Source organism: Lytechinus variegatus, chromosome 12 (genome assembly GCF_018143015.1).
Source record: "Lytechinus variegatus isolate NC3 chromosome 12, Lvar_3.0, whole genome shotgun sequence".
Classification (NCBI taxonomy): Eukaryota; Metazoa; Echinodermata; class Echinoidea; order Temnopleuroida; family Toxopneustidae; genus Lytechinus; species Lytechinus variegatus.
The window spans coordinates 11,568,042-11,580,970 of record NC_054751.1 but is presented as its reverse complement, the minus strand read 5'-3'; the positions used below and the strand labels follow the sequence as shown (position 1 = coordinate 11,580,970).

General features: G+C 35.2%; 1 protein-coding gene across 1 annotated transcript in view; it reads left to right on the top strand.

Annotated features, from left to right (window-relative positions):
- The window catches only part of LOC121424764 (nucleolar protein 56-like), a 28,064-nt gene that overhangs the window by 644 nt on the left and 14,491 nt on the right, over positions 1-12,929 (top strand). Inside the window, exons 2-5 of the mRNA XM_041620531.1 lie at positions 6,854-7,055; positions 7,670-7,840; positions 9,087-9,285; positions 11,191-11,378. Of these exons, the coding sequence (XP_041476465.1) occupies positions 6,854-7,055; positions 7,670-7,840; positions 9,087-9,285; positions 11,191-11,378 (760 nt within the window). The remainder of the gene's footprint in view (positions 1-6,853; positions 7,056-7,669; positions 7,841-9,086; positions 9,286-11,190; positions 11,379-12,929) is intronic.

Genomic DNA, 12,929 nt, shown 5'->3' with positions numbered 1-12,929 from the left:
TTAGACAGCTGGCAGCCGTCTGTTTCGTCTTTCAAGGAGTTTTTTTAACATTTTTTTTACTCCTCGTACACAGACGGCTCGCTATCGTGCAGCCACCATTAGGGGACTTGAAGTGCAAATTAATTAATAAAAATTTTGAAAATTAACGTGACCAAAATGCAAATTTATATTCCCTCTTGGCATTAATTGCCAAAAAACGGAGAAATGAAGTTAACAGGAACAAAAGCAGTGACTTACATCGGCTGTCGCGCAAGTTGTTTAGCTTCCTATAGACTAGGTCTATGAGAAGCTAAACAACTTCAACCGGCTCGGTACGGGTACTAGCGGGGGGAAGATGCCGTTGGGTCTCGATTCATGGGGATTGTGTGAATGTGGTCGATAAGTCATTTATGTGCGGATAATTCAGGGTATAGGTCACGGCCACCCCTAATAATTCCGGGTTCAAAGGGTTAAGACAAAAGGAGATGGACTCGCTCGCCACGCCAGCGAAGCCACCAGACCATGTCTGACCAATCACAGCGCCTGAATGGCCACGCATCCAGCATCCAACCAGGGAAGACTCAGTCGCCCATGCCCAGCCCCCTACTCAGCCATGACCGGGACCAACGTGGCTCTCTCCTCCAGTGAACAATTTAAAATCAACCTGATGGAAAGTAAGGGGGGAGGACAGAAAAAAGGGAATTAAAGGGAGTTACACACCAGCGTTCTCGCCAGGATTTTTCTTACGCGTGTCGCAAACCCGCCGATTCGGTGGTGGCCGATTTTACACGTGATGTTTTGATTTTCACATGTGCTTTGATGATTTGATTTTGATCCCGGTAAAGTCAAGTTTAATTGCCAATCCGCGAAGTTCACTGTAATCATGGTAATATTGTTCTAATCGGCGGCGCACACCAATACCTAACTTAGAGTTGATATCGGCAAAATGTTGAAATGTTAAGCTGCTGTTTATCTAAAAATGTATGGGTCTTTTTGTCTGGAAATGTTTTAAAGTGTTTTGAGCTGTATTGACTTAAAATATATTTGAAATACCTTTCGTTATGGACTCCCGTTCTCCGAGAAGAAATATAAATCACGCATCTATCAGGACATGTTTTAACATTGTTTTGAGGTGCTTGAGTTGAAATATATTTGATATGCCTTTCGTTACGGACTCCCGTTCTCCAAGAGATATAAATCACGCATTTTTCTGACAACCGCGGGAAAGAAAAATAAAAGAAAATAGAAGTCACAAATATCTCAGATTAATGAACGATCTATTAGGAATGTTTTAAAATTGTTTTGAGGTACTAACGAGTTAAAATATATTTTATATACCTTTCGCTATGAACTCTCTAAGAATAAAAATCACACATTTATTCTGACAACAGCGGAATTGAAAATAAAAGAACAGAAGTCACAAACATCTAAGTTTAATGAACGATCTATCGGGACATGTTTTAACATTGTTTTGAGGTGTTAATGAATTAAAATATATTTGATATATCTTTCAGTACGGACTCCCGTTCTCCGAGAGGAAATATAAATCACGCATCTATCAGAACATGTTTTAACATTGTTTTGAGGTGTTTGAGATGCCTTTCGTTATATATGGACTCCCGTTCTCCAAAAATAAATATAAATCACACATTTTTCTGACAACCGCGGGAAAGAAAATAAGACAAATTAGAAGTCACAAACATCTCAATGAACGATCGATTAGGTATGTTGTAAAATTGTTTTGAGGTCCTAACGAGTTAAAATATATTTCATATACCTTTCGTTTTGAACTCTCAGAAATAAAATTCACACATTTATTCTGACAACAGCGAAAATGAAAGAATAGAAGTCACAAACATCTAAGATTAATGAACGATCTATCTCAGGACATGTTTTAACATTGTTTTAAGGTGTTGATGAATCAAAATATTTGATATATCTTTCAGTACGGACTCCCGTTCCCCGAAAGGAAATATAAATCACGCATCTATCAGGACATGTTTTAACATTGTTTTGATGTGTTTGAGTTAAAATATATTTGATATGCTTTTTGTTATGTACTCCCGTTTTCCAAAAATAAATATAAATCACGCATTTTTCTGACAACCGCGGGAAAGAAAATAAAACAAAATAGAAGTCACAAAAGCTCAGATTAATGATTGATCGATAAGGTATGTTTTAAAGTTGTTTTGATGTCCTTACGAGTTACATGTAAGATATATGTTATATACCTTTCGTTTTGAACTCTCTAAGAAATAAAAATCACACATTTATTCTGATAACAGCGGAATTGAAAATAAAAGAACAGAAGTCACAAACATCTAAGTTTAATGAACGATCTATCGGGACATGTTTTGACATTGTTTTGAGGTGTTAATGAATTAAAATATATTTGATATATCTTTCAGTACGGACTCCCGTTCTCCGAGAGGAAATATAAATCACGCATCTATCAGAACATGTTTTAACATTGTTTTGAGGTGTTTGAGATGCCTTTCGTTATATATGGACTCCCGTTCTCCAAAAATAAATATAAATCACGCATTTTTCTGACAACCGCGGGAAAGAAAATAAAACAAAATAGAAGTCACAAAAATCTCAGATTAATGAACGATCGATTAGGTATGTTTTAAAATTGTTTTGATGTCCTTACGAGTTACATGTAAGATATATGTTATATACCTTTCGTTGAACTCTCTAAGAAATAAAAATCACACATGTATATGACAACAGCGGAATTAAAATAAAAGAACAGAAGTCACAAACATCTAAGATTAATGTACGATCTATCTCAGGACATGTTTTAAGGTGTTGATGAATTAAAATATATCTGATATACCTTTCGGTATGGACTCCCGTTCTCCGAGAAGAAATAAAAAAACACGCAATTTTCTGACAACAGTGGGAAAGAAAATAAGACAAGATAGAAGTCACAAACATCTCAACGATAGATAAGGTATGTTTTAAAATTGTTTTGAGGTCCTAACGAGTTTAAATATATTTTATATACCTTTCGCTTTGAACTCTCTCAGAAATAAAATTCACACATTTATTCTGACAACAGCGGAATGAAAATAAAAGAACAGAAGTCACAAACATCTAAGATTAATGAACGATCTATCTCAGGACATGTTTTAACATTGTTTTGAAGTGTTGATGAATCAAAATATATTTATTATATCTTTCAGTACGGACTCCCGTTCCCCGAAAGGAAATATAAATCACGTATCTAACATTGTTTTGAGGTGTTTGAGTTGAAATATATTTGATATGCCTTTTGTTATGTACTCCCGTTTTCCAAAAATAAATATAAATCACACATTTTTCTGACAACCGCGGGAAGGAAAATAAAACAAAATAGAAGTCACAAAAATCTCAGATTAATGAACGATCGATAAGGTATGTTTTTTAAAATTGTTTTGAGGTCCTAACGAGTTTAAATATATTTTATATACCTTTCGCTTTGAACTCAGAAATAAAATTCACACATTTATTCTGACAACAGCGGAAATGAAAATAAAAGAACAGAAGTCACAAACATCTAAGATTAATGAACGATCTATTTCAGGACATGTTTTAACATTATGTTAAGGTGTTAATGATTTAAAATATATTTGATATACATTTCGTTACAGACTCCCGTTCTCCGAGAAGAAATATAAAGCACGCAATTTTCTGACAACAGCGGAAATGAAAATAAAAGAACAAAAGTCACAAACATTTTAGATTAATGAACGATCTATCAGGACATGTTTTAACATTGTTTTGATGTGTTGATGAATTAAAATATACAGTATTTAATATACCTTTCGGTACGGACTCCCATTCTCCAAAAATAAATATAAATCACGCATTTTTTTGACAACCGCGGGAAAGAAAATAAAACGAAATAGAAGTCACAAAAATGTCAGATTAATGAACGACCCATTAGGAATGTTTTAAAAATATTTGAGGTCCTAACGAGTTAAAATATATTTTATATACCTTTAGGCTTTTGCTATGAACTCTTTAAGAAATAAAAAAAATGAAGCTACAGCCAAAGCATGTGATACCTCCTTCGTCATATAAGGTACATTGCGTAATACCTTGGGTGAAGCACCTGGGATAGATCTGTCATCAGGACACTCGACAACAAATTTAGATAATCTGCCAAGATTTGCTGAACCATTAAATCAGGTAAACATGAGATGAAAATCGTTTCTCTTGGGTATCATTTGGGCAGCCACTGAGGTCATTTTAAAACATGAGCCATGTGAGCGATTGCTTTTGGTGCATGGTGACGGACATTTCATTGATTTTTTTTTTCAATCAGCGACTATACAAAAAAAAATTATACAAATTCTAATAACTTCTAAAGTCTTTGATGGATTTTCGTAAAACTTTCATCAGTGCTTATCATTATGTTTAAGTTCTGCTATGTTTACAGTAAACTTTTTGTCAGGGTGAACTCCCGCTTTAATGCTTGGTCACTTGAAAATGACACCTACGTATCACGAACGTGTGTTTTCAGTAAGTTAATTTTCAGTTGGGAAATATTGGAAATATACAAAATCACTTATTCATTTTTACCATGCTTTATTTTTTTTCAGGTTGAGACTTCGAAAATGTGTTGACCATTTTCATCATTTTGCAATTCAAATTTGCAAAGTCTTAGGCATATTTCTGATCTGTACGATGCAGGATCTAGGGGCGGGGGAGTTGGCATGGCATATCGATTCAAAATACCTAACATCGATCTCACGCCACCCCCCCCCCCCCCCCCCCCCCCGAACATCAATCAATAGAACTGTACACACATGTGAAAAACAATACAAGAAATTATAGTCTGTTTTAGATGAAAGAATGAAAAATAAATGGTGAATCCAGCAATTAGCTGTCATACAAATAACATTAACATCTCGCTCCCGGGATCTCGCTTTTTTCCTTTCACAAAATCATCCACATGTATATCGCAAACCGTTTTAACATTCATTCACATTTTCTAATATCAAGAATTAATTTCTTGATGTCAAGTATTAATTTCTTGATATTAAGAATTCATTTCTGATTTCGAGGGTCAATGTATTGCAAGAAATCATTCTGATTTTCAATCAGAAATTCTTGATATCAAGAAATGAATTCTTGATATCAAGAAAATCATTCTGATATTTATTCAGGAATCAATTCTTGATATCAAGAATTCATTTTCATTTCTGATTTCGAGCGTCAATGTATTGCAAAAAATCAATCTGATTTTTTTAAAGAAATGAATTCTTGATATCCAGAAATTATTTTTTTATATCAAGAAATGAATTCTTGATATCACAAGAAATGAATCTTTGATATCAAGAATTCATTTCTGAATTCGATCGTCAATTTATTGAAAAAAAATCATTCTGATGATTAATCAGTAATGAATTCTTGATATCAAGTTAGAAATTAATTCTTGATATAAAAATAAATGTTTTTTGGTATCAAGAATTAATTTCTTGATATCAAGAAATCGTTTTATGATATCAAGAAATGAGTTCTTGATATCAAGAAATGAGTTCTTGATATCAAGAAATGAATTCAAGAAATTAATTCTTGATATCAATAAATCTAATAATTTTTGATATCAGAAAATGTTAAAATAGCTTGCCATACGCATGTCGCTGGCCAGCCAGCGCGGCCGGCCAAGCCTATTACAATTCATACATCCAAGAATTTCAACAATTATTTCGTTGTTACATGACAGTAGAAATTGAGAATGAACGTTAAGAATATACTTAGCAAGTAATTACCAGGAAAATTATATGGAACAATTAATTTTAAAATCAAAATTTCTTAAAGTTATCAGAATACGGTATCATGTAAAAATGAAAAGTTACGTCGCATCACGGACAATTCAGTTCCAAACATTGCGTGCAGGTCCGGCTCTGGCTCAGCTAGCTACCCGCGCCAGCGGGCTGGCAAAGCTAGCGTGGCTGGCTAGCCGGCTGGAAGTGGAAATGCGCCAGTGAGTGTCTATATATGCATGGATATTATCCGGTCAAGTGATAAGATCATAGTTTGTCTGTGATTCTTAAACATTCTATATTTTTGAGGATTGATGATGAATGATGCAACAATTATTTTAGATGATTTTCCCTCATTCTTTATATTTTTTTTTTTGCCCGTGTCGCTCACTTTTTGCGCGTGACGCACCAGGAGCTTGTGGGATTTGCGTGTGTCGCATGCGACGCGTGTGTTCTACACTGGCGAGAACGTTACACACTGATTTTTATTAATGATTATGTAGAATTGCACAGATACCTTTGGTATTTCATAAACTGCCGTAATGATGGACTTTGTTTGATGTTATCATCTAAAGCAGACCATACTAGATAGCCCTGATACTTAAAACTTCTCTGTCCTGTAGTGGTCCTAAAATGTATGTTATGTAATTTCTTTGAGTTATGAGTATTACATGTATGACAATGGACATCACTTTTGCATTTAAATCAATTTGGAGTGATTTTGGTAGTAATCCCTTTTCAGACCTGTACATGAATTCTCCAAGTTGTTACACAATTCGTATAGTAATTGTTGTTTCATTTTTACATATTGATTTTTATACACACTAGCTGTTTGTGGGGGGGTGTATTAGAGAAAACAAACTAGTGTCTGATTACAGAAAGATGTGAAATACTTTTAAATAAAACAACTAGATAACTCTGGCCTCAACATGTATATACCCATGTGGTGATCAGCAGAATACTCCCACCATTCACATGCGAATCGAAATATACTAGAAGTGAGCTATCCATTCCTTTATTTTAGAGTTCTCAAACTATGTTAAAGTATATTTGATCATAAAACCCATTTACAGATCCATTTTATCCTGTTCCATTTTCTGTTCTCTTTTTTCACCCAGGCTATGATGGTTTTATTTGAACATGCATCAGGCTACGGCTTGTTTGCAGTCAAGGAGTTTGAGGAGGTCTCTGTCCTTCATCATCAAGTCCAGGAATCTGTGACAGACTTTGGAAAGTTTGCCTCTTTGATCAAGCTTCAGGCCTTCTCACCTTTCAAATCGGGGGTCAACGCACTTGACAATATCAACAGCATCTCAGAAGGTAAATTTGTCCAATAATTTTTTTTCAATGAAAATGAAAAGTGAAAATGTTGACACTGATTTTGTTTAATAGCATTTCCTATACTTGATGTTTGGTAATACACAATGTAGCTCTTGCTCAAGGACAAAAAGCTGTGTTGTGGTTGAACCCCAATTTCCATTAGTTGATCATGATGGCACAGACACTAGGAAGTTCGATCAACAGAGAAAGAGGCAATGAATAAAAATTCAGAGCCTATAGTGATGTACATGTATATTTTTTGCACCGTTAGTGTAAATCATCAGGTGGTAGAATATTGGTTCAGTTTTGAAGACAAGTGTATGGTCTGTGGCAGGAAATTATTAGAAATTTTACAACAGATCAATTCCAAGTTACTCAGAACAATGAGAATAATATTCACCCTTCGATTCATGCCTCTCAATCATTCTGAATTTGGAGGAAAGAATGTGAACTTTTTTTTGCAATTTTGAGCCCCTGTTTGATACAATTTTCCCACGTCTCTTGGTAACTTTACTTATATACTTAAATCATACTTATTTTTCTGGAAATTGGTCAGGAGGTCAGTTGATACCCTAGAAAATATAACCTCTTTTTTTCCTTTTATTTTGTCCCAGGTGTGATGACAGAAGACCTGAAACTCTTCCTGGAGACCAATATGCCAGAGAGCTCTAAGAAGAGGAAGAAGATCACATTGGGTGTAGCTGATGGAAAGATAGGTGCTTCTATCCAGGAGGAACTAGGTATCCCCTGCCAGACGGGAGGAGTCTTCCAGGAGATTGCAAGAGGTAAAAACTTTCTAACAGGGGACTGTCTTCAAAGGATGTCAAATGCATAGTGGAGGCATGTGATAGATCATAGATTATTCTTGTGCCTTTGCATTAGAATTATAAAAAAAATTGAAATCGTATTTCAAGTTTTGATAAATTTTGACTTGATCCATCAGACAGTGAGATCAATTAGAGATATCAGTAATTATTATTCATACAGACAATTTTAGAGCCCAAATACAAGTGTTATTTTGTTAATGCACTTGACCCACCTAAAAAGTTTGTTGAACTCGCCTAATATTTTTTTCCGAAGTGACACAATATTGAAAATATTGGACGGGTCCTGAAGCTACGCACCACTCATCGCGCGCGCATGCAGTTTTCAATGGTAAATGCGCACTCTGTGTGTGGAACTGTGACTGCAGAGTGATGAACAATTCCTATTAATTTTTTTCTACAGAGGCTGCAGTAAATCTCTAAATGCAGAGAAAACCAACAACTGTTAGGAAGTTTGGAGTTATATTTGCTTTACTTTCATTTTATCCTATAATAATTTGAATATATTTTAGAAATTGAGGCACAGGAAATACTATTTATTTTGTGAATGATAAATCGAGTCCGTAGCTTTAGGACCCCTTCTACATCGGGCGGCAAAATCAAGAGGTGTTCGAAAAACACGACGGGATTTTCGTATTAGTGAGTTTTGTGATATTTTCTACTTGGTTAATGATCTTTAGAATGTTTGCCACAAATTAGTGAAATATAATTTGTTGAAATATTAAAATTGGGACAGTTTTTATTGTTTGAAAACAAAGAGCGTAGCTTTAGGTCCCCCCATCATACAGCAGAGTCAGAGTCTCATGGCGGGAGGGTACGGTACCGTGAGTTAAAAATCATTTGCTAAAATTCTCTGTATGAATAATAATCATAATACTGGATGTCCCATTTTCGGTCAATACAAGGAAATATAGGACTCGCTTTGCAAAATATTGGACTCGTCTTCGACTCGTCCAATATTTCCTTGTATTAACCTCAAGGCCATCCAATATTATATAATTATTTGTTCTTTGGAAGCATGTTTGTGGTAAGGATGTTCTCAAGAAGAAAAACGCAAAAAAAAAATACTACATATACAAATAGTCAAAAGGTATTCTGGGAGCTATTGGTAATTCAGACCTGTTGATGTTATTGACCAGTAAATTATGTAAATTGAATAGACCATTAATTATCAAAATAGTAACCACATTCCTTTTTTTTTGACAAGGTCTGAGGTACCACTTCTACAGACTGGTCAAGGGACTGACCGCTCAGACAGAGGCTAAAGCGCAACTTGGTCTGGGTCACAGCTACTCAAGGGCAAAGGTCAAGTTCAACGTGAACAGAGCAGATAACATGATCATCCAATCCATCTGTCTTCTTGATCAACTGGATAAGGATATCAATACATTCTCAATGAGAATCAAGTGAGTATTGTGTTGTGCTGTACATTATGACAATTTGTTGAAATATGATACTTTAATGAATAATCAATACTGGGTAGATTACACAATGGTAAACTTGCATAAAGTCAATCTTCCATTTGGCGTATATTTGTCTTAAGCCAAAACAGTTTCTTTGACCAGATTTTGCAAAACATGTGTCCTAAAAGTTAATTTTGTACTTGCTCAAGCGTATGTCTGAGGCCCCCAATATATCAACTTGTTATGATAAGTAAATGGAGTTTATTGTTATGTTTCAGACATGAAAACCTGCTCGAATTGCAATAAATCTGTGATAGCTAATCATGAAGCATAGATATTCCTATTGCACCAGGGTCCATGGGAAAGGGTCATCAAACTGTCCCTCTTGACTTATTTTTCACATTTTCCCTGCTAATACACATTTTCTGTATGCCACCTAGAACGTGTGGTCTGTTAACCGTGTTGAACATTCATCGGGAATGATTATCATCTTGTCATATTACATTATACAGTGCATATCAAAAAAAAAAATTACACTTAGAAAAAATCCTGTAAAATTATACATTTGTAATATCCTGAAGATTTTTCCACATTTTAACATTGGTACAGGTCCATTTAAGCAAATGACGATAGAACTTTTGGAAAATATTTCCACTTGAGTGAGCACCACTTACTTATGAAAAGTTAGTGGAGAATGATTTGCGCAGAACTTTGAAATAGTTTATGCGACTAAAAGTAGACGTTAATCATGAATAATACGTGGAATTTAGCTAGTAAAATTAATTTGAAGATATCTTTTACCTATTAAACTTGTTTCTCTGCCCAAACCACTTCGAGGAGGGCATTGCCCCCCACCCCACTCCCCTAAACACCGAGGGCACTGGGACGATATTTGCTTTACACTGAGCTGTGATTTACATGAACATGAAATGGCTTAGGCTTGATTTTCATTTTATTAATCATTGTCAAGCTTGGGAAAAGTGTGGAGAAACAAGTATTAAATGAAAAATGAAATGCAAACCCACTTTAAATGATAAAAACTTAGTGATAAAATGCTAGAGATGTCTGATATAAACTTTGGTTCAGATTCAATTATGTCCTCAGATCCAGCAGGCACAAAAAGGGTAAAACTTGTGTATACTAAGTGTTAAGATTTCAATTTGGGTGGCAAAATTGTTAGACAATGCTTGAATGTATCCGTTTTATTTCAATCAACTAAAAGTGCAAGGGAAATGTATGAGAAATGTTTCGCAGGGTAAGTTTGATTTCACCCTTTCCCCTTGATACAGCGTACAAACGGGCATTTCTGCGCAAACAGATTTCTGCGAGCTTTACAAAAATGGACAGTGCTCACCCAAGTGTAACATTCTGTCAAAACTTTTACTTTCATTGGATAGATGAGACCCAAACCCAGGATTGTATGTGAAAAAATTACCCACATGTTGTATATTTTTAAATTCCCAGGGCTTTTTCAAAGTGTAAACTTTTTTTTGATACGCACTGTAGAATACACAATTTTGTAAATTATCGGCCACCCGCTTCTTTATATGTCCTTTGGACTGTTCAAATCATCTCTTAAAACTTATTTATTTCAGCGGATGTGTAATAATTAGCTTAATGGGATGAGCCAATGCCTATGAATGTTTTTAACAGAAATATGGTGCAACGTGATGTGGATCATTATCCTTTAGGAAGATATTAATTTGCATTTGCCACACTTTACCTATGGAAATGGTGTTATAGAATTTTTTGAATGGTTAATACTGAAATTAGTTGTCTAAATCTAGCTATTGGTTTGATTGCTAGGTCGCCCTGAGCACCAAATGTATGGGATATGGACAATAAGTCATTAAAATATATATTGCCTTGTGAGTTTAATATTTACCTTAAATTCTTTTACCCTTCCAGAGAATGGTACTCCTATCACTTTCCAGAACTTGTCAAAGTAGTTCCGGACAACGCACTCTACGCCAAGGTTGCCCACTTCATCAAGAACCGTAAGGAGCTTACTGATGAGTCTCTTGAAGCCCTGGAAGAGTTGACCATGGACAGTGGCAAAGCTCAGGCCATCTTGGATGCATCACGCTCGTCTATGGGTCAGTATCTTATCATTGTTAATTTGATTCTTTTTTAGGCAAGTAAAAGGGCAATATGGCTAAAATTATTGTAAAAGAATTGTTTATGTTTTGTTTGCATTTTCTGATAGAGGGTTAAAAGCCCTTTCTGGTGATGTCTTCAAAATTATAAAAATAACTATATTTTTGCAGAAATTTGTTTTAAAGAAAGGGCAAATTGCTCCCAAATGCCATTTGAAAAACCCTTAGTTGATAATTAGTTTGAGCAGTACAGAGAATTTTTAAACACTAGGAATTACAATCTGACAAGCATTGGAGTGATGACTGATGACTGTATGAAGGTGTTCCAGATATGGGAATTTTCATCCTTATTGTGTTGTGCATGGCTGTATGATGATGATGTAAAGGTTCTCCTTTATACCTTGGTCACATTTGCTCTACGGCGGCGGTACGGCGAGTCGAAAACAGCCGTTTTAACATTTTTTGTACCAGCTAGGTGGTTTGAATAAAAATGAATAAAACGGCTGTGTTCGACTCGCCGTAGGGCCGCCAGAGAGCAAATGTGACTGAGGTATAACTCCTGTCTATATAATGATGCTTGGTCTTAACAATATAGCAACTTTTAGCATGCTCTACAACTTTTATATACCATATTCAAGAATGTTCCTCATTTCTTTTGTAGTTTCAAGTTATGTGTATGAAAATATGTTCCAAGGACATATGACAATTGGTGGGCATTTCAGGAAAAAAATCCAGAAATCAATCTTTTAGATTCAAGAAAGAAGGGATTGTTCCTCATTTTGGGGGAATTTTCCAAAGAAACAAGGACATAATGGATGTACAGATACAAATTTTCTTCATAAAGTCATGGTTTTGTATTGTTTGACCGCATTTAGAAAATCACAGCTTTCTTTGTTGAACAAACTGTATGCTCCAAATTTGGATTACCCTTTGCTATTCCAATTAGCATAATTTGAAATCAAGTTGAAAATGCAGCCCCACTAGCATTACCAATTCATGCTGGCGAAAAAGGCCAGCATAAATTGATAATAACAAGACCAGGATACAGTGAAAAGGTTAGAGGTTAGGCGTGTTGTAAAGTCTTGTGTTGTACATGGCTGTATGATGATGATAATGTATGTTACTGTATAGTACACTTTGTATCACTGTATTCTGACCTTGCTTGCTCGACTGCTCACACCCAGGGCTCAGGCAAATCTCCCTTATATACCTGTCTGAAGGATGGATGATTTTGGTCACAGTTAGGTAGAAACTACCACCCCCGATGGAAGTCAGGCATTGGCAATGAATATTAATAAGTCATTTACTAATGAACCATCAGGCCATTCAAGTGCATTCAAAGTTATGAGCGTTTGCTCCCTTGTAACCATTAATGTATGCTAATTGATTCTTTTTGTCCCTTTTGAGGAAAGATCCATTGAATTAAGAAGTTCCTACTGTATTATTCTTGGTGCTTGTTGTATACAACAATGAATGATGAATACGTGCATTGGGCGAATGAAATGTCAAATGTAATCAAAGCGTGAGAAAAGAAAATATATTGTTGATAGT